Source organism: Tachypleus tridentatus, chromosome 3, assembly GCF_004210375.1.
Source record: "Tachypleus tridentatus isolate NWPU-2018 chromosome 3, ASM421037v1, whole genome shotgun sequence".
In the NCBI taxonomy this organism is placed as follows: domain Eukaryota; kingdom Metazoa; phylum Arthropoda; class Merostomata; order Xiphosura; family Limulidae; genus Tachypleus; species Tachypleus tridentatus.
This window is the reverse complement of record NC_134827.1, coordinates 110,928,465-110,951,854: the sequence shown is the minus strand read 5'-3', so window position 1 is coordinate 110,951,854 and position 23,390 is coordinate 110,928,465. Positions and strand designations below refer to the sequence as shown.

At 33.5% G+C, this 23,390-nt stretch overlaps 1 protein-coding gene across 5 annotated transcripts in view; it reads right to left on the bottom strand.

The window, feature by feature from the left end:
* Window positions 1-23,075, bottom strand: part of LOC143247753 (uncharacterized) — a 37,012-nt gene extending 13,937 nt beyond the window's left edge. For 3 of the 5 annotated variants that reach the window (XM_076496183.1, XM_076496186.1, XM_076496184.1), the window contains exons 1-13: window positions 22,951-23,075; window positions 21,877-21,980; window positions 18,059-18,274; window positions 16,160-16,222; window positions 15,794-15,955; window positions 13,681-13,794; window positions 11,849-12,019; window positions 11,672-11,719; window positions 7,184-7,351; window positions 4,725-4,901; window positions 4,434-4,595; window positions 1,977-2,153; window positions 1,686-1,847 (exon numbers count right to left, since the gene is read on the bottom strand). In XM_076496183.1, the coding sequence (XP_076352298.1) occupies window positions 1,686-1,847; window positions 1,977-2,153; window positions 4,434-4,595; window positions 4,725-4,901; window positions 7,184-7,351; window positions 11,672-11,719; window positions 11,849-12,019; window positions 13,681-13,794; window positions 15,794-15,955; window positions 16,160-16,222; window positions 18,059-18,274; window positions 21,877-21,980; window positions 22,951-22,997 (1,771 nt within the window). In that variant the 5' untranslated portion in view covers window positions 22,998-23,075. The remainder of the gene's footprint in view (window positions 1-1,685; window positions 1,848-1,976; window positions 2,154-4,433; window positions 4,596-4,724; window positions 4,902-7,183; window positions 7,352-11,671; window positions 11,720-11,848; window positions 12,020-13,680; window positions 13,795-15,793; window positions 15,956-16,159; window positions 16,223-18,058; window positions 18,275-21,876; window positions 21,981-22,950) is intronic. The other 2 variants (XM_076496185.1, XM_076496187.1) reach the window with 2 other exon arrangements.
* Window positions 23,076-23,390: the final 315 nt, after the last annotated feature.

The following is a 23,390-nucleotide window of genomic DNA, read 5'->3' as shown; positions in this document are numbered from 1 at the left end:
CAAAGCCACATCGGGCTATCTGCTGAGTCGACCGAGGGGTATCTAATCCCTGATTTTAGCGTTGTAAATCTATAGACTTACCGCTGTACGAGAGGCGGACGTCAGCCATGTTACTATTGGTTACTTCTCTTAAACCACATTCCAAGTACTTTCAATTTGTTGTGGAGTTCAGAAATATAGATTAAAATTTGGAGTATTGATTTTTCAGGAAAATATATTAAATTTATTTTGTATTTAAATAAGCACCTAATTATTTACTAATTAGTCTAACTTGAACAAACCTTACATAAACTGACTTAACCTAGCAAAAAAAACACCACCACCAAGAAAACATTTTACATATCTCCAAATTTTAAGTTGTGTTTCTCAAATCGGTATTATAAACTTCGTACAACTTATATAGAGATATTTAAACTCTGTGCATGAATCAGAATGGATCCATACCATAATTAACATTATAACTATTTAAATAATATTCAATGTAATAAGTTAGTATCTGCAGCTTACACTTATCACTCAGCGTTTTAATAAAAAACAAAGTCGGTTATGTAGAAGGGTTTTATAAAAGGTTATTGAAATAAACCTCATCGTTCATTCGTTAAGGTCTGAGATATAAAACAAAGAATAAGTGAAACAGTTGAGGTAATGATTGCAGTTACACTTATAACACCCAACATTCAATTATATCAGAGTACAGGTGTCTGGACAGTCGGTGTGAGAGTCCAAACAGTCTGGCTTAAACGGAAGTTTATCTTGAGGTACATGCGATGAGTTAACAACCTCAGGCTCCGAACTGGTAGAAAAAAAATTAACTTATAAAAACAAAATAAATATGTCAGGTTTATACTGTTGATATAAGTAGGATGATGGTAAACTTTGGAAAAGTTATAATGTGTGAGTACTTTGATATGTAATGTAGGCTTAATGCCCTACACTGGTAGCTAATTAATTTTACGCCTACCCTATTTACGACGTGCTCTCACTGTATTCGTTATTTAACATAAACACAATAAAACATAAAGTAATTATTTCGGTGAACACAAATTGATTAAATGAAATTATTTAATTAGGTGTGCAGTTAAAATTTTGTTTGTACTGAACATGATGTTTAATTAAATAAATAGTTCACTGAAAAGTACAACTCCAGAAAGTAATTATTTTTATTTTATGTAAAAATGTTTTTTTGTTATTTTTGAAATTCGTGCAAAGCTACACGAGGGCTATCTGCGCTAGCCTTCCCTAATTTTGCAGTGTAAGACTAGAGGAAAGGCAGCTAGTAATCACCACCCACCGCCAATTTTTGGGCTACTCTTTTACCAACGAATAATGGGATTGACCGTCACATTATAACGTCCCCACGGCAGAAAGGACGAGCATGTTTGGTGCAACGGGAATTCGAACTCGCAACCCTCAAATTACGAGTCGGGTGCCTTAACCACCTAGCCACGCCGGGCCAAAACAATATGTGAGAAAGAAACTGAACATCTAATAAAAACACATGCAAAGAACAATTAGTAAGAAAATCCCGACAACAAAACAAAAAGAGTTTTTAATAACAAACAACTAATGTTTTACTGAGGTCCTGCATAGTCCAGATAAAGATCTGCATATTGTGGAAATAAGATATTCTGTTCAAATCACTTTCCTGTTGTTACATACAGTTTGAAATACTTTATAAGACTTACCCGCTTCAGCCATGTTTATCTGGGAGTTATTACAGTCACACTTATAACACCCAACATTAAATTCTATTACAACACACGTCTCTGGACAGTCGTTGGGAGATCCTAGACAGTCTGGGTCAAACGGAAGTTTGTCTTGAGGTACAGATGGTGAGTGGACATTACCTGATGATGGATGATGAAGATTACATAATATCTGTGTTAACTAACTCATGATATTCAAAAGTTTATAGAATTAACAGATAAACTTAACAGTATCTTTATAGATTGTTAAATATACTCTATAATGCTTACTTTCTTCAACCATGTCTACTTCGGAAACATTTGAGTGATAACAGTTACACTTATAACACCCAACATTAAATTCTATTACATCACACGTCTCTGGACAGTCGTTGGGAGATCCTAAACAGTCTGGATCAAACGGGAGTTTGTCTTGAGGCGAAGGTGATGAGTGGACAACCTGTGGTCCTGAATAAACAGAAGATATTTATATTAACGGTAACTCTGCGCGGCGAACTTGTTTCTTGGAGTATATAAAGTATCTAACAGTTATTTCGTAGAATTGGTCCACATAATTACTCCAAACATTAACCAGTGCCCACAGAGTTTGTTCTTTTTAATTCCACTAGAAAAAATATATCAAACATTTAAAGTTTTGCTGTCCAAAGATAGTAAATTAATTTTTATTAATTTTATTAACTAAAGATATTAATCAAAATGTCAGATTCTTATTATTTTGGAAATGGCAAAAACAATTTTAAAAAATAGAATCTCAAATTAGGTATTATTTGTTGTTTTCTTTTTGTGTGTGAATTTCGCGCAATGCTACACGATGGCTATCTCCACTAGTCGATCCTAATTTTGCAGAGCAAGACCAGAGAGAAGGCAGCTAGTCATCACCACCCACCTAGCGGCAATGTAACGAATTCGATGCAAAATTCAGATGTTTTCTTAAATATGTTGTTTAACAGATCATTGTTTCTGTATCTCCGACGCCAAACGAACTCTCATAGTACGAGTCAGCCATGTTTGGCTTTATTTATAGGTTTGTTTTCATATAGCAAAGCCACATCGGGCTATCTGCTGAGTCGACCGAGGGGTATCTAATCCCTGATTTTAGCGTTGTAAATCTATAGACTTACCGCTGTACGAGAGGCGGACGTCAGCCATGTTACTATTGGTTACTTCTCTTAAACCACATTCCAAGTACTTTCAAGTTGTTGTGGATTTCAGAAATATAGATTAAAATTTGGAGTATTGATTTTTCAGGAAAATATATTAAATTTATTTTGTATTTAAATAAGCACCTAATTATTTACTAATTAGTCTAACTTGAACAAACCTTACATAAACTGACTTAACCTAGCAAAAAAAAAAACACCACCACCAAGAAAACATTTTACATATCTCCAAATTTTAAGTTGTGTTTCTCAAATCGGTATTATAAACTTCGTACAACTTATATAGAGATATTTAAACTCTGTGCATGAATCAGAATGGATCCATACCATAATTAACATTATAACTATTTAAATAATATTCAATGTAATAAGTTAGTATCTGCAGCTTACACTTATCACTCAGCGTTTTAATAAAAAACAAAGTCGGTTATGTAGAAGGGTTTTATAAAACGTTATTGAAATAAACCTCATCGTTCATTCGTTAAGGTTTGAGATATAAAACAAAGAATAAGTGAAACAGTTGAGGTAATGATTCCAGTTACACTTATAACACCCAACATTCAATTATATCAGAGTACAGGTGTCTGGACAGTCGGTGTGAGAGTCCAAACAGTCTGGCTTAAACGGAAGTTTATCTTGAGGTACATGCGATGAGTTAACAACCTCAGGCTCCGAACTGGTAGAAAAAAAATTAACTTATAAAAACAAAATAAATATGTCAGGTTTATACTGTTGATATAAGTAGGATGATGGTAAACTATGGAAAAGTTATAATGTGTGAGTACTTTGATATGTAATGTAGGCTTAATGCCCTACAGTGGTAGCTAATTAATTTTACGCCTACCCTATTTACGACGTGCTCTCACTGTATTCGTTATTTAACATAAACACAATAAAACATAAAGTAATTATTTCGGTGAACACAAATTGATTAAATGAAATTATTTAATTAGGTGTGCAGTTAAAATTTTGTTTGTACTGAACATAATGTTTAATTAAATAAATAGTTCACTGAAAAGTACAACTCCAGAAAGTAATTATTTTTATTTTATGTAAAAATATTTTTTTGTTATTTTTGAAATTCGTGCAAAGCTACACGAGGGCTATCTGCGCTTAGCCTTCTTTAATTTTGCAGTGTAAGACTAGAGAAAAGGCAGCTAGTAATCACCACCCACCGCCAATGTTTGGGCTACTCTTTTACCAACGAATAATGGGATTGATCGTCACATTATAACGTCCCCACGGCAGAAAGGGCGAGCATGTTTGGTGCAACGGGAATTCGAACTCGCAACCCTCAAATTACGAGTCGGGTGCCTTAACCACCTAGCCACGCCGAGCCAAAACAATATGTGAGAAACAAACTGAAATATAACAAAAACACATGCAAAGAACAATTAGTAAGAAAATCCCGACAAGAAAACCAAAATTTTTTTAATAACAAACAACTAATGTTTTACTGAAGACCTGCATAGTCCAGATAAAGATCTGCATATTGTGAAAATAAGATATTCTGTTCAAATCACTTTTCTGTTGTTACATACAGTTTGCAATACTTTATAAGACTTACCCGCTTCAGCCATGCTTATCTGGGAGTGATTACAGTCACACTTATAACACCCAACATTAAATTCTATTACAACACACGTCTCTGGACAGTCGTTGGGAGATCCTAGACAGTCTGGGTCAAACGGGAGTTTGTCTTGAGGTACAGATGGTGAGTGGACATTACCTGATGATGGATGATGAAGATTACATAACATCTGTGTTAACTAACTCATGATATTCAAAAGTTTATAGAATCAACAGATAAACTTAACAGTATCTTTATAAACAGTTAAATATACTCTATAAAACTTACTTTCTTCAACCATGTCTACTTCGGAAACATTTGAGTGATTACAGTTACACTTATAACACCCAACATTAAATTCTATTACATCACACGTCTCTGGACAGTCGTTGGGAGATCCTAGACAGTCTTGGTCAAACGGGAGTTTGTCTTGAGGCGAAGGTGATGAGTGGACAATCTGTGGTCCTGAATAAACAGAAGATATTTATATTAACGGTAACTCTGCGCAGCGAACTTGTTTCTTGGAGTATATAAAGTATCTAACAGTTATTTCGTAGAATTGGTCCACATAATTACTCCAAACATTAACCAGTGCCCACAGAGTTTGTTCTTTTTAATTCCACTAGAAAAAATATATCAAACACTTAAAGTTTTGCTGTCCAAAGATAGTAAATTAATTTTTATTAATTTTATTAACTAAAGATATTAATCAAAATGTCAGATTCTTATTATTTTGGAAATGGCAAAAACAATTTTAAAAAATAGAATCTCAAATTAGGTATTATTTGTTGTTTTCTTTTTGTGTTTGAATTTCGCGCAATGCTACACGATGGCTATCTCCACTAGTCGATCCTAATTTTGCAGAGCAAGACCAGAGAGAAGGCAGCTAGTCATCACCACCCACCTAGCGGCAATGTAACGAATTCGATGCAAAATTCAGATGTTTTCTTAAATATGTTGTTTAACAGATCATTGTTTCTGTATCTCCGACGCCAAACGAACTCTCATAGTACGAGTCAGCCATGTTTGGCTTTATTTATAGGTTTGTTTTCATATAGCAAAGCCACATCGGGCTATCTGCTGAGTCGACCGAGGGGTATCTAATCCCTGATTTTAGCGTTGTAAATCTATAGACTTACCGCTGTACGAGAGGCGGACGTCAGCCATGTTACTATTGGTTACTTCTCTTAAACCACATTCCAAGTACTTTCAATTTGTTGTGGAGTTCAGAAATATAGATTAAAATTTGGAGTATTGATTTTTCAGGAAAATATATTAAATTTATTTTGTATTTAAATAAGCACCTAATTATTTACTAATTAGTCTAACTTGAACAAACCTTACATAAACTGACTTAACCTAGCAAAAAAAAAAACACCACCACCAAGAAAACATTTTACATATCTCCAAATTTTAAGTTGTGTTTCTCAAATCGGTATTATAAACTTCGTACAACTTATATAGAGATATTTAAACTCTGTGCATGAATCAGAATGGATCCATACCATAATTAACATTATAACTATTTAAATAATATTCAATGTAATAAGTTAGTATCTGCAGCTTACACTTATCACTCAGCGTTTTAATAAAAAACAAAGTCGGTTATGTAGAAGGGTTTTATAAAACGTTATTGAAATAAACCTCATCGTTCATTCGTTAAGGTTTGAGATTTCAAACAAAGAATAAGTGAAACAGTTGAGGTAATGATTCCAGTTACACTTATAACACCCAACATTCAATTATATCAGAGTACAGGTGTCTGGACAGTCGGTGTGAGAGTCCAAACAGTCTGGCTTAAACTGAAGTTTATCTTGAGGTACATGCGATGAGTTAACAACCTCAGGCTCCGAACTGGTAGAAAAAAATTAACTTATAAAAACAAAATAAATATGTCAGGTTTATACTGTTGATATAAGTAGGATGATGGTAAACTATGGAAAAGTTATAATGTGTGAGTACTTTGATATGTAATGTAGGCTTAATGCCCTACACTGGTAGCTAATTAATTTTACGCCTACCCTATTTACGACGTGCTCTCACTGTATTCGTTATTTAACATAAACACAATAAAACATAAAGTAATTATTTCGGTGAACACAAATTGATTAAATGAAATTATTTAATTAGGTGTGCAGTTAAAATTTTGTTTGTACTGAACATAATTTTTAATTAAATAAATATTTGACTGAAAAGTACAACTCCACAAATTAATTATTTTTATTTGATGTAAAACAAAATATTTATTTCTTTTCTTGAAATTCGTGCAAAGCTACACGAGGGCTCTGCGCTTAGCCTTCCCTAATTTTGCAGTGTAAGACTAGAGGAAAGGCAGCTAGTAATCACCACCCACCGCCAATTTTTGGGCTACTCTTTTACCAACGAATAATGGGATTGACCGTCACATTATAACGTCCCCACGGCTGAAAGGACGAGCATGTTTGGTGCAACGGAAATTCGAACTCGCAACCCTCAAATTACGAGTCGGGTGCCTTAACCACCTAGCCACGCCGGGCCAAAACAATATGTGAGAAACAAACTGAACATCTAATAAAAACACATGCAAAGAACAATTAGTAAGTAAATCCCGACAACAAAACCAAAAGATTTTTTAATAACAAACAACTAATGATTTACTGAGGACCTGCATAGTCCAGATAAAGATCTGCATATTGTGGAAATAAGTTATTCTGTTCCAAACACTTTTCTGTGGTTACATACAGTTTGCAATACTTTATAAGACTTACCCGCTTCAGCCATGTTTATCTGGGAGTTATTACAGTCACACTTATAACACCCAACATTAAATTCTATTACAACACACGTCTCTGGACAGTCGTTGGGAGATCCTAGACAGTCTGGGTCAAACGGGAGTTTGTCTTGAGGTACAGATGGTGAGTAGACAATCTCTGATCCTGGATGATGAAGATAATATAAAAATGGTTAATTTTTCAGTAATTTTTTTCCACGAATACACGCATTTGCTTCATCAAATGTTGACTTGTTTTTTACCACTCAAAACGTTGTTTTGTGACACTCGTTAAAACTGATATCACGAGCTACTTTTAAAATGGCTAAATGTCCTTTAAAAATTAAATTTAAATACTAAATATTAACTTTTTAAAACGGAGCCAAAAACGTTAAGAATTATTTTAAAGATGATTGAAAATGTTTATAAAATGTTTGATCATCACAAATTAATCAGAAAAATTCCGCATCCAACGTCCAAGACGATGAACTTTGTTCAGTCACGAACCAACACACACTATGTACGTCATTCAACGACACCCAGGTGAAACTACGTTCTAAAAGCGAAATAAACAAACTGCCCCTTCTGTGTCTCAGAAACAAGTCTGAGAACATTATGATGCTAAAAATAAGAGTTCGATACCTGCGGTTGGTAGAACACAGGGAGTCCTTTGTGTAGCTCTGTGTTTAGCAGTGAAGAACCAGCTGCACCGAATATCCTGGACTTTAACACAGAAAGATAAACGAAACATTTCATATCGTTCCCGGATAAGTGATGTACTTCGTATTGGAACAACTGACAGTCCTAATCTGATAATATTGACAGTTGAACACGTGTGTGTTTGATGTAACAGTTACCTTAAGAAGGGTTAAAAACAACGTTTTAGAAAAACATTATAGGGGCCACTTAATAGGACGTGTGTGTGTGTTTTCTTATAGCAAAGCCACATCGGGCTATCTGCTAAGCCCACCGAAGGGAATCGAACCCCTGATTTTAGCGTTGTAAATCCGGAGACATACCGCTGTAGTAGCGGGGTGCTCACTTCATAGGGACATCCAATTTCATTATGTGTAATCTGAGCTTCAATATAACTATGTTTACGAACTTAAAGATGAGTTTTGTTGAAATGAATAATTCTGTAATAAATTCAGGTGAAGTTTCAAAAGGTGATTATTTGTAATATTTAGGTTTAATACCTTTATCTAAAGCCTAGGTTATAGTTATCTATATTTTTCACTACCTCCGTCCACTTCCGGTGGTGGAGGTTACGTTTCCGCTCTTGTCTATGTTCTTCAGCAAGAATTCTCGTGAACGGCCATAGATAAATCTGGACATGTACTTGGAATATGACCCATCTGTTAATATGGGAACCTAGTTTTCACAGTACTTTTTACATGTTGTTTTGTTGTTTTTGAATTAAGCACAAAACTACACAATGGGCTATCTGTGCTCGGCCCACCACGGGTATCGAAACCCAGATTTTCGCGTGTAAGTCCGCAGACATACCGCTGAGCCACTGCGGGGCAGTACTTTTTAGTAAAAAAATAAACGGAATTTCATGAAATCCGGTGGAAATTTGTAGAATACTATTTATCGTTGTCCTGCCAAACACATTCCGTGTCTGTCGATAAGTACAGAGAAATTTTCGTATTTTATTGAAAGCCAGATACAATCACCGCCAACCTGGAGAAGGTACGGGCTCTACCGAGTGTGTCCCTCTAGAGTTTCGTGTGTTCATATTTACTGAGCATCGGTGTCCTAAAAACGTTTAACACCGTACGTTACAAACAACCATAAAATAATTATTTCACAAAATTTATTCATTTACTATGTATGAGCTACGTAGAAACTTAGTATGTAATTTTAATTAATAAATAATTATTTGATAGATTGATATTTCTTAGTTCATGATAAAAGTCACTGAAGATGTCGACTCTAAGTAACCGCTGTTATAAAAAAAATATCACTTATTTTATATTAAGAAAAGTTCACAAAGGACTGTCTGTGGTCTCTCCACCAGGGGGTTACAATCAGACATGCCGCTGAGCCACTGGGGATGGGTCTTAATAAAAACAACAACAAAGAAAAAAATGAAAGCTTTTAAGAAAGGATTTGTTTATAAAGATAGACAGAAATTGAAACAGAGGAAGAAATGAAATAATTCATGTTTGTTTTTAAATATTGTCATATTCTAATAAAATAATTAACGAAGGCTATGCACTTTCTAAGAGAACAAAGGTCATGTATAAAAACGAACTAGAAACACACTATAAGAGTTACCTACTTCAGTCATGCCAATCTGGGGGTTACTTGAGTTATTACAGTCACACTTATAACACTCAACATTAAATTCTATCACAGAACATGTCTCTGGACAGTCGTTGGGAGATCCCAGACAGTCTGGGTCAAACGGAAGTTTGTCTTCAGGTACAGATGATGAGTGGACATTACCTGATGATGGATGATGAAGATAAGATAGAAACTTGTGTAAATATAATAAATTTATTTACTTACTTTATAGGAGTACAAACGTTTTAGTTTCTTTTTTTAAAGTGTGTCGATTTATTTCCGGAATTGTTTGGTTCTTTGTTTGTCGAATTTCATACAAAGCTACTCGAGGGCCATCTACATCAGTCGTCTTTAATTTTGAAGTAATAGAATAGATGTAAAGTAGCTAGTCTATACCACCAACCGCCAATTCTCTGGATGTCCTTTTCAGATGAAACGTGACATTATAAAGAGCCCACAGTTGGCCGTGACATTATAAAGAGCCCACAGTTGGCCGTGACATTATAAAGAGCCCACAGTTGGAAGAAGAGACACGTTAGTTGACGGGATTTGAACCCTCGATCTGCAAGTTGCGGGTCGAGATACTAACCATCATGCAATGTCTGACATTTCTAGATTCGTATAAATAATTTAAAAGATGTACAGATTTATTTTAATAATTAATAAAGTCTTCGTTTGAAGACTTTAATTGTTATATTCCGTCAATTTAAAAGTGGTTAAAATTTCGTCAAAAGTACAACCAACGACTCAGCAGCAAGTCTTAAGATGAATAACACTAAAACCCGGAGTAGGCACACTCTAGACAGCCCATGATGAATCTTTGTGCTTAACAACAACAAGAAACATTTAAACAAAATGTTTCTAAAACAGAGAGGTTCGATATTAAATTTATGAAGTCTGTTTGAAGTTAAGCACAAAGCTATACAATGGTCTATCTGTGCTCTGCCCACCAGGGTATCGAAATCCAGTTTCTAGCATTGTAAGCCCGCAGACATGTCGCTGTTCCACTGGGGAACAATTTGTTAAGTAAACATAAGCCTCGCATTCTCATCACGTGCTACCGACTTTCCTTTCAATAACCACGAGCTTAAAATTTTACAGTTTAATACAGAAAGATGATTGGTTGATATACATTAAACGGACATTTCCTTGACACGTGAAACCTATATTTGGTGTTTTTATGTTTTTGCTGGACAGTTAGTTTTCACTTTCAGTAACGAAACTAAACAACCATCTAAATCTGATATCTTCGAATTTTTTCTAACACATTCGTACAGACAAATAAGTAATTGACATCATTCTTAGATAACTGACTTCCTGAATAACTGATGTTTCACTGATTACGGTAGTCATAGTCCAGATCCGCTGAGGGTTTTATGTGTAGCTCCGTGGTGGTTCGCCTGTAAACTAGAAATCTTATTACACTAAATGTTGGGGTTCACTCCCCTCAGTGTGAACGTTACATTGTACAGTTTTGTTTTGAACAGTAAGCAAACAAACTTACTGTGACAGTTTAAACGCTTGTTTTCCATCGCAGAGATAACAGTCACTTGAAGAATATGTTTTTTATCACGTTTTTCTTTACAATTACTACCACTAGTCTTAAGAGAGAAAACTAAAAACAAACAGGAACTATTTGTATGAATTATTAATTAATTACGAATTAAGTGAGTTTGATGTCAAAGAAAAAAAAAAGACATATTTTTATAACGATTTAATTAATTTTGCCCGATTAATTAAGGTCGTGATAAATTTTACTGACGTCATAAAGTGTGCTTCGTTCGATATGTAATTTAGGCTTAGTTTCTTCATGTATATACTACGATACGTTAGTATAAATTATAGGCTTTAGTTTGTAAAATTTACACTTTGTCGTTAACGTTGACAATGAAATAAACAAGTTAATTTATTTCATTAATTTAGTTAATAGTTTATCTCCAAATATGAGTTTAACACGTTTCTAAGTGCAAATGTTAATTATGAAGTGTTTCTAAGTCACGTTCTTTGTGAACACAAAAGGTCAGATAAAAGGTTAATCACAAACGAAGGTTGTTATTGAAAACAGGATGGCAAGAAGAAGAAAAAAATGTTTGTTTGAAATGCAAAGCTAAATAACAACTTATCTGTTCACAGTGGGGATCGAACCCCGGATTTTACTACTGACGTACCAGAAGTGGAAGCAAAAGAAGAGAAGTACCTTGGAATACGATCTTCTCTTGAGGTACAGATGATGAGTGGACATTACCTGATGATGGATGATGGAGATTACATAATATCTGTGTTAACTAACTCATGATATTCAAAAGTTTATAGAATCAACAGATAAACTTAACAGTATCTTTATAGATTGTTAAATATACTCTATAATGCTTACTTTCTTCAACCATGTCTACTTCGGAAACATTTGAGTGATAACAGTCACACTTATAACACCCAACATTAAATTCTATTACATCACACGTCTCTGGACAGTCGTTGGGAGATCCTAGACAGTCTGGGTCAAACGGGAGTTTGTCGTGAGGTACAGGTGATGAGTGGACAACCTCTGACCAGAAAATAAAAATATTGTTAAGTTACAGCCATAGTTACTCCGGATCAGCAGAAAAGAGATTAAAACAACAACAAGAGATAAAAAGCCAGAGCTTTTAGAAAGTTCTATGTTTGGGATTCTAATAGTGTTAGTATCATCGATATAATTACTGATGCTTTGTTGTTTTTTATTAATTTCACACAAAGCTACACGAGGGCTATCTTCACTAGCTGTTCCTAATTTAGTGGTGTAAGACTAGAGGAAAGGCAGTTAGTCTTCACTACCCACCGCCAACTCTTGAGCTACTCTATTACAAACGAATAATGGGATTTTCCTCTATTATAACGTCCCCACGGCTGAAAGGGCGAACATGTTTAGTGTGACGGGGATTCGAACCCACGACCCTCAGATTACCATGCCTGGCCATGCTGGGCTTATTTCTGATGTTAACACAATAAAATTATTCTTCTGGTATTACTCCGATTGTTTGTTGTTAATTACAAAACTACTCAATGGGCTTCTCTTACTCTGTTCGCGACGGTATCGAAACCTGATTCTCTGCGTCATGACATCTCAGGTTTTCTGTTGAAATACCGAGTTGTTGTTGGAATCTTGTTATATGTTGGACAGTTTATATATTGAAATACTCAGTGATGACGAGAAACCCACTTGTTGAGAAATTTATATGCAAAAACGGCTCGTTTGGGCTGAGAAAACACTTTACATAGAAGAGCGAACAACGTTTCGACCTTCTTCGGTCATCGTAAAAACTATGTAAAAACTACACTGACAAACACCACACCAACATTATTTATAAAATACAATGTGAAAACTGCCACGACTTCTATATTGGAGAAACAAGTAGAAAAATGGAAACCAGATTCAAAGAACATAAAAGTCACCTTCACACGTTTTCGAACACTGCAAGTCAAATAAACACAACATAACCATAGAAAACACTCAAATACTAAATAAAGAAACAAACATAAACAAACGTAAAATTAAAGAAGCCTTACTTATACAACAACTTAAACCCAAAATAAACCAATATAAAGGAACGCCTTTATACCTATATTAATATAATAAATAAAATTATATATTCAAACATCTAATACCGCCCTCTACATTTCGACACACAGTTACACAACCCCTTTCAAACATGTGGTCAGCTTCCGGTCAGTTACCTCTTTCTTTGTGAACCTGACGATGACCGAAGAAGGTCGAAACGTTGTTCGCTCTTCTATGTAAAGTGTTTTCTCAGCCCAAACGAGCCGTTTTTGCATATATATTGAAATACTGTTTCTAAGGTTTGATGTTCTCAGTATGGTATAAGAAACAGTACGTTTATTTATTTTATCTTAATTATTTTCTGATGACACAAGAGCGCCCTTTGTTTTTAAATTCATATGTACTGTATATTAATTGTTTTAAGTATTTGTGAATGCTAGGTTACAGCTGCCTAAACCTACAACTCAACAGTATATCCCAAACTGTGGCTCTTGATACAAAAAGTAAAATTCCAAACATTTGGGTCAAGACATAAACCTTCTTTATGAAATGTTTTCAACTATTTATGAACCTTATGGACATTGCTACGTATTCAAGAAACGTGACAAACGACGCACTTTATGACATACAAAAATATTACATAAAATGATCCATTGTTTGGATCCCACCTTTAGTTTCTGTTCCACAGTTGCATTCGATGCATCCATTCTCTTCTTCGCAACAGAGTGGGCATGTTAAGGCACAAGTTGCCGTGTCAGGGCACATGAAAGTTCCTGTTTTATCTGAAAGAAACGGGAAAGCACAAATGAAGCTACCACGTATTCCTAATCTGAGCTACAACCAGTTTGTATTTCATAAAATCAAATTGTTATTTTTAAATGACATCGTTTGTTGAAAGAAAAACAAACATTTTATTTGAATATGTGTTTAGTATGTATCGAGTAGATAATAACAAAGTGAGTTTGTTTTTTACCTTCCAAAGAACTTCCTCATTCAACATTGTGTGGTTACACATAACCTTCCAAAGAACTTCCTCATTCAACATTGTGTGGTTACACATAACCTTCCAAAGAACTTCCTCATTCAACATTGTATGGTTACACATAACCTTCCAAAGAACTTCCTCATTCAACATTGTATGGTTACACATAACCTTCCAAAGAACTTCCTCATTCAACATTGTATGGTTACACATAAGTTTGTTTTATTTCTTTAAATTTCGTGAAAAGCTACTCGAGGGCTATCTGCGCTAGTGTAAGACTAGACGAAAGACAGCTAGTCATCACCACCCACCGTCAACTCTTGGGCTACTCTTTTACCAACGAATAGTGGTAAAACCTTATAACGCCTTAACGGCTGAGAATATGTTTGTTGTGAGGGGGATTTGAACCCGTGACTCTCAGATTGTGAGTCAAGCGCCCTAACCGCCTGGCCGTGCCAGGTCAAACTCATTTATATTTTACCAGAGGTGACGAATGTGTGGTCAAACTGGCTATTCATGCATTATGTTTTCTAATTTGTCTTTTCCAGAAACAAAGATAATTTATATCCATAAATTTTTTGAAGAAAAAGTTCAACTGACAGACTTAGCACTGTAAAACAGTAAGAGAATTACTTGAATTTGGAATTTCCGATAAATCCTCGCCTACAATAAACATGATAGGTTGTTAAATCAAAAATATTAAGACGAGGCTTAAAAGAATAATTTTGAGTAAATTTTGAGAAACTCAATTTGAAGGTTTTCGGATTTTGTTTTGGTAAAGACAAACGTATAGGCCCAGCATAGACAGGTGGTTAAGGAACTCGATTCGTAAACTGAGGGTCGCGGGTTCGAATACCCGTCACACCAGAACATGATCGCCCTTTCAGCCGTGGGCGTTATAATTTGACGGTCAATCCCACTATTCGCTGGTAAAAGAGTAGACTAAAAGTTGACAGTGGTGGTGTTGACCAGCTGCCTTCCCTCTAGACTTACACTGCTAAATTAGGGACGGCTAGCGCAGATAGTCCTCGTGCAGCTTTGCGCGAAATTCAAAACAAACCGAACCAAGCAAACGTATAACCTTGGAAATATGACTCAAATGTAAGTAAATAAATAGAGTAAAAAATGCTACTATTGATTTTTGAAATAAAAATAATCCTGTCTTTGTTTTATTCATATTAGTACGCTCGTCTTAAAATTGTTGTAATTACTAAAACATTGTTCTATACATACATCAACTTGTATCATTGTAATATTTGTATACTTATCAAAGTACGTTTAATGACATTATTATAACTGTTACAACATTGTTTAATACGTACCAACACACTGTTACAACATTGTTTAATACATACCAACACACTGCTGTTGACGTTATTATAACTGTTACAACATTGTTTAATACGTATCAACACACTGCTGTTGACATTATTATAACTGTTACAACATTGTTTAATACATACCAACACACTGCTGTTGACGTTATTATAACTGTTACAACATTGTTTAATACGTATCAACACACTGCTGTTGACATTATTATAACTGTTACAACATTGTTTAATACGTACCAACACACTGCTGTTGACATTATTATAACTGTTACAACATTGTTTAATACGTATCAACACACTGTTACAACATTGTTTAATACATACCAACACACTGCTGTTGACGTTATTATAACTGTTACAACATTGTTTAATACGTATCAACACACTGTTACAACATTGTTTAATACATACCAACACACTGCTGTTGACGTTATTATAACTGTTACAACATTGTTTAATACGTACCAACACACTGCTGTTGACATTCTTGTAAGGAAATGAAGTTATTTCTGTTTCCACCGCAGCCCGAATATAAGAAAGTCTCACATTGTCCAGAGAGTGGGCTGTAGTAGTAGTTGACTTGGGACTGGTCACAGTGGCCACGCTCTGGATGTTCGTGACATAATTCTGTGAGAACAGACATCGTCAGGACATGATTAAAAACTTTTAATGGTTATGAATAATTGAAACTTATTCAATAACAAAATAGTGACGTCACAAAGTTGTTATTTTACGAACCCATGCATAAAGTATGCGTTCCAGCTTTCTACAAATCAATAATAGCGAAAGAAAACATTTTAAAATAACGTTGAAAATTAATTAATTTATTACCCGGTTCCCAGCTTTGTTCAGAGTCAAGTTCATCATCTGGTTCGTAATGGTTCAGATCACAATCTGACAAAAAAGGAAATATTTATATAACAATGTAATATATATCTAGAGATGAAAGTGGTTCCTATATACATAACAATGAAATATATATATAGAGAACAAGGTGATATCTATATATATATATAACATTGTAATATATATCTAGAGAGCAAAGTGGTATCTAGATATATAACAATGAAATAAATAGCTGGAGAACAAAGTGGTATCTATATATATATAACTATGAAATATATATCTAGAGATCAAAGTGGTATCTATATATATATAACAATGACATATATATCTATAGATCAAAGTGGTATCTATATATATAACAATGTAATATATATCTAGAGATCAAAGTGGTATCTATATATATATAACAATGAAATAAATAGCTAAAGAACAAAGTGGTATCTATATATATAACAATGACATATATATCTAGAGATCAAAGTGGTATCTACATATATATAACAATGTAATATATATCTAGAGATCAAAGTGGTATCTATATATATAACAATGTAATATATATCTAGAGATCAAAGTGGTATCTATATATATAACAATGAAATATATATCTAGAGATCAAAGTGGTATCTATATATATAACAATGTAATATATATCTGGAGATCAAAGTGGTATCTATATATATAACAATGAAATATATATCTAGAGATCAAAGTGGTATCTATATATATAACAATGTAATATATATCTAGAGATCAAAGTAGTATCTATGTATATAACAATGAAATATATATCTAGAGATCAAAGTGGTATCAAAATATATAACAATGAAATATATATCTAGAGATCAAAGTGGTATCTATATATATAATAATGAAATAAATAGCTGGAACACAAAGTGGTATCTATATATAACAATGTAATATGTATCTAGAGAACAAGGTGGTATCTATATATATAACAATGAAATATATATCTAGAGATCAAAGTGGTATCCATATAAAAAACAATGAAATATATATCTAGAGATCAAAGTGGTATCTATATATATAACAATGTAATATATATCTAGAGAGCAAAGTGGTATATATATATATATAACAATGTAATATATATCTAGAGAGCAAAGTGGTATCTACATATATAACAATGAAATATATATCTAGAGATCATAGTGGTATCTATATATATAACTATGAAATATTTATCTAGAAAACAAAGTGGTATCTATATATATAACAATGAAATATATATCTAGAGAAAAAGTGGTATCTATATATATAACAATGTAATATATATCTAGAGATCAAAGTGGTATCTATATATCTACCTATGAAATATATATCTAGAGATCAAAGTGGTATCTATATATATAACAATGAAATATATATCTAGAGAAAAAGTTGTATCTATATATATAATAATGAAATAAATAGCTGGAACACAAAGTGGTATCTATATGTAACAATAATGTAATAGATATCTAGAGAACAAGGTAGTATCTATATGTAACAATAATGTAATAGATATTTAGAAAACAAAGTGAGGTCTGCATGAGAACAATGTTATATATTTCTGAAGAACAAAGTGATATGTGTACAAGCGTATTCACTCTTTGTCATTACAATTATCTGTAAATTTTACAGTTTTTTTTATTGTTACATGCGTCAACGTAATTGTTTTTTTGAATTATAATTATGAAATATAATTATTTACGCCCTATTTTTATTAACAACACATCTAAGATATGTTGTTAACATGACTTTATAATTGTGTTTCTGTACAAAATGCTATGTTAATATACAATAATGACGTTCACTCTTAATTATTTATTGTGGTAATTTTGTGTCATTCTTATTGTTGACAATATTTATCTAAGATCTTACTATAAGGTCGCTGAGGTATCATCAAATCCCGGTCTATATATAGATGTTGGGTGACTAGCGTCAGGTCGCTTGGAAGTTGAGACGATTGCTTGCGTGACAAAATAGCTGCATACAATGCTCGAGGATCACATCTTTTGCCATCCGATAGGTGGCGGTAACAAGCATAGGCAACAGCAGTTTCGTACTTTTTATCAAGGTAAATCACTTGGAATTTTTCTGTTAGAGAAATCAAGAAAAAATCTTGTAATTGTACAAGTTCCCTAATCTCCTTAAGTTGAAGTAAACGGTAAGGTACATATGGTTCATATCAGTTAAAAAGCAAGAGTTCTTAACCATTCATGAATCGAATTTTTTCGAGTTTATTAATATTGGTTGCAAGATCTCTTATAACCTCAGAGTCACATACACACAAACTACTTGACTAGAAATAAGATAAAAAGTTAAGCTGATTAGTTACTGCTAGTTTCCTACGTATTTTATGCATAAAGTTTCACTCAACTGTTTCGCCCAGTTGAGAATCAGAATCACTCGGCATGATGTGATATACACCCTCAAAAAGTAGTGAATTGGAAGAATAAGTCGGAAATTTGAAATTTAAAATAATTAATATAGCAATAAATCTGAAATAACTAGTCTTCCAAACGATACTTCATCTGATTAGGCCTAGTATTCTAATTATTTCTTAATAAGTAGTCTTTTAAAATATACTCTCTTTGATTTGGCCTAGTATTTTGATAGTTTCTTAATGAGTAGTCTTCCAAAATATGCTTTGTCTAATTAGGCCTAGTATTTTAATAATTTCTTAATGAGTAGTCTTCGAATATATACTTTATTTGATTAGGCCTAGTATTTTAATAGTTACTTAATGAGTATTCTTCTAAAATATACTTTATTTGATTAGGCCTAGTATTTTAATAGTTTCTTAATGTGTAGTCTTCCAAAATATATTTTATTTGATTAGGCCTAGTATTTTAATAGTTTCTTAATGAGTAGTTTTCCAAAATATACTTTATTTCATTAGGCTTATATATATTTACTTTATTTGATTAGGCGTAGCATTTTAATTGTTTTTAATTAGTAGACTTCCAAAATATGCTTTGTCTGATTAAGCCTGATATTTTAATAGTTTCTTAATGTGTAGTTTTCTAAAATATACTTGAGTTCGTTAGGCCTATATAAATTTACTCTATTTGATTAGGCGTAGTATTTTAATTGTTTCTTAATGAGTTGTCTTCCAAAATATGCTTTGTCTGATAAGGCCTAGTATTTCAATCGTTTCTTAATGAGTAGTCTTTTAAAATATACTTTATTTGATTACGCCTAGTATTTTAATAGTTTCTTTATTAGTTGGCCTCCAAAATATGCTTTATTTGATTAGACCTAGTATTTTAATAGTTTCTTAATGAGTAGTCTTCCAAAATATACTTTATTTCATTAGGCCTAGTATTTTAATAGTTTCTTAATGAGTAGTCTTCCAAAATATACTTTATTTGATTAGGCCTAGTATTTTAATAGTTTCTTAATGAGTAGTCTTCCAAAATACGCTTTGTCTGATTAGGCCTAGTATTTTAATAATTTGTTTATATACAGTCTTCCAAGAGATGCTTTATCTAATTAGGCCTAGTACTTACACATTTGTCAAGCATTTTACACATTCAAAATGCATTCAGTCATTCGTTTCTTTAAGACAATCCCTCCAGCAATAAGCTTAAAATAAGAAGATAAAAACAGAACTAATTGTGGTGAAACTACTTTTGTAGGACCCTGTAGATACTTTATCATTAAATACTCTTGTGAAAAATAAAAGGGTATTAGCTGCCTTATTTTGAATATCGAATTTTTATGCGTTTTTGTAGGGAATGTACGGTAGACGTATAAATAAATGTTTGGCAATTCGAAGGTAAATTTGACTTGTTATTAATGTTTAGGAACAGATGTGGCTTAGTAGTTAGTGCCAGACTTTGAGAAAGAAAAGTCTTGATTCGAAATCTGATGCCAAAAATTCACTCTGCACTTTAAGGACGTGGCTGCGCTGAAAGAGTGACAGTCAAATCCAACATTTTGGTCAGACAACAGTCGATCAAGAATCGTCAACAAGTACGGTTGCCTAAATGCCTTATTAGTTCAACAATAGCTAAGAGTATGCACAGATAAGATAAACTATTACTTAGCATCCCTTACCAACAGACACAGAAAGTATCAAAGAAAGTAAAAAAATGAAAGACGTTCTCAAGTTACGGAAAAATATTGTTAAAAGGTTGTAAAGGACATTTTAAGAATGTTATGTTTAGGCGTATTTATTAGGCCCAGCATGGACAGGTGGTTAGGAAGCTTTCTTCATAATCATACCAAACATGCTCGCCCTTTCAGCCGTGGAGACGTTATAATGAAACAATCAATCCTACTATTCGTTGGTAAAAGAGTAGCCCAAGAGCTGGCGATGAGTGGTGATGACTAGCTGTCTTTCCTCTAGTCTTACACTGTTACATTAGGAACGGCTAGCGCAGGTAACTCTCGTGTAGCTTTGCACGAAATTCAAAACAAGTGTATTAATTTCAACCTTTTTGCGAACCAGTAAAATAAAAATTAACGCTAAACGCATATTAAAAACTTAATTATTTTATATACATGTACGTGTACGTGTGTTTTTGTATAGTTTAATAAAAACATTTATTATTATTTAGTTTTAAAAGCTTTTAACGATAACTTTCGAAAAAATATTGTTATTTTTTATTATCTGGAATGTAGTTTTGTGAATAAACAATAGTGAATGTTATGTTATTTTGAATTTCGCGCAAAACTACTCAAGGGCGATCTGCTCTAGCCGTCCTTAATTTAGCAGCGTAAGACTAGAGGGAAGGCAGCTAGTCATCACCACCCACCGCCAACTCTTGGGCTACTCTTTTACGAACGAATAGTGGGATTGACCGTCACATTATAACGCCTCCATGGCTGAAAGGGCGAACCCGCGACCCTCAGATTACGAGTCGCACGCCTTAACACGCTTGGCTATGCCGGGCCTACTTTTCTCTGAAACACATGTGTTGAACCAGTTTTTTGTGTGTTTCGTTTTTGTCTATAGGATCCTGCAAACATATTTAAGTTTTATAAAAACGCTAGAAATGAATCTAAACATAAAAAAAATGTATCACAGTGCTGATGTAAATCTAAACATTAAAAAATTATATCAAAGTGCTGATGTAAACGAAAACAAACAAATACACTCGATTTAATAATTGGGATGTTGTTCGGTCTAGTAGTTAGGGCTCTAGACTCGCAAAGTGCAAGTTCGAATCTCTGTCTCTGAACATGCTTGCATTTTTAGTCAAGGGAGCGTTATAAAGTTAAGATCAATCCCATTGTTCGCTGGTAAAAGAATAGGCTAAGAGTTGACTGTGGATTGTGTTGACTAGCTATTTTTCCTTTAGTAGTTTTGCGCAAATCAAATAAATATACGCAATGGTTGGTATTTAACATCAGTTAATATTTGTAGTAGTTAGATCTTTAATTTTATATTACTAACTGAGTTCGTAGAAAAGAATTAAACCACTCGTGTGACGGATGTGGCCTAGTGGTTAATGTTTTGGGCTGCGTTACAGAAAGTCTCCACAATTATTTGCACTCATTCGTGCTGTTCATTTAAGAGAAGTCGAGTAGACGGCAAGTGTTTCTTACTGGTTGCCATTTGTTTCGGTCAGCTAGTCTTACTGGACTGTTTACCCCATAAGTCACATAGGAAGCTGTTAAAATTGACATTTCACATCTCCTCTCCCCCCATCACGTAACGAGCTAAACATAAATTAATCTTTTAGTCCTACCTTCGACTCTTGAGTTGAATCGAACATATTTCAAAACCATCTCTCCAGGCTTATCTCCGGTTAGCTGCAACTCTCCACGAACAGGGTTGATACAGTGCTTATCACTATAGTGAGGAAAAAGCGACACCTATGTTAGGAACTGTATAAAGTTGTGATGTTTGTTAGGCGTAAAAAAAGTTATTTTTTAAAGTCAAGGTTGAAAACTACTTTTTGTTTCACTTAATTTCAAGTCAGAGACATTTTGAATTATTACATTCTACACAAATCGTGTTCCATGTAACACTTTTGGATGTCACAAGTCCAGACTAGGGTACGAGTTGTGATAAAAAACAATAAATCTCGAATCAATGACTTCTGTTACAGAGAAGGCAAATCTTCGATGCTGTTGTTACATCTATCTCATTCCATATCCGGAACGGACAAATTAAGTAGCTGTTACATAAAAACGATTTGGTAAACAATAACAATTTATTTCATTGAGTAAGGAACAACTGTTTGGGTTTATATTGGGTTGAGGAATAATTCGTGAGCGTTTTTTCAAGTTAACAAAATATATTCATAAATGAAACGCTTTCGCAAAATATTTCATGTCATTTGGTAGATAATTTTTTGCTCTAATAGATGGTGTGTTTGATTTTCATATGTCTTTAATTTTTTGCTTTCATTTTCAGCTCATTAAATGGAATGTCAAATGGACAAAATCGAGCATTTTCGACACCATCTGCTTTTCGCATTTAATTTCTTGCAATTTCGTTTAAAACAATGCATACTATATACCTAGGTATTACATGAAATAAAGTATCATAATAAATGTTTTGGGTGTAATGTGTTCATGCATTGAAGTATTGTATAGTCTTGTATGTAATGCTTGAATGAAATTATTTAAAAACGCTCACGGATTATTCCTCAACCTAATATTTAACAGATAAAGAACAGCTGACGCTCTTTTACAAGACGCATGATTAACCAAACACAACTCACAATATAGGAGCCAGAACGACCGACAAACTGATAAAACTAGCTAACACTCACCACTAAGTTAGACATCAGTTGCTTATTGATATCCAAACTTACTCTGTATTTGCTGAGTAGGTAAACAATAGCTTTTTATCTTCCGTCATTTGTAGCCGCCACAAACCAGACTTCAAGTTGGCGAATCCAGAATGGGTCTTGAAGAGTTCATACCAGTCCCCTAGGAACTATTTGGTGAAACAGAACAAAGAACCATTTCAGGATTATCCTGGAAGTTATAATAATAATAATAACAACGTTTCCAATTGGTAACCAGAATTTTGTTGGTCTTGTAAGTTTAAGATTATTTTAAAGGTTTGATTTAAAGGTTTTGATTCGTATTTTATATACAGTCTTTACTAGAAATTTAAACAACAACTTACTCTTTGCTAGAAACCAAAACATAAACCTAACGTTTAAAAAAAATCAAAACGAAAATATACAGGCTATTAAGCAAGACATTAAAATCAGTATTCGGATACATATCCATATATTACTTTGTT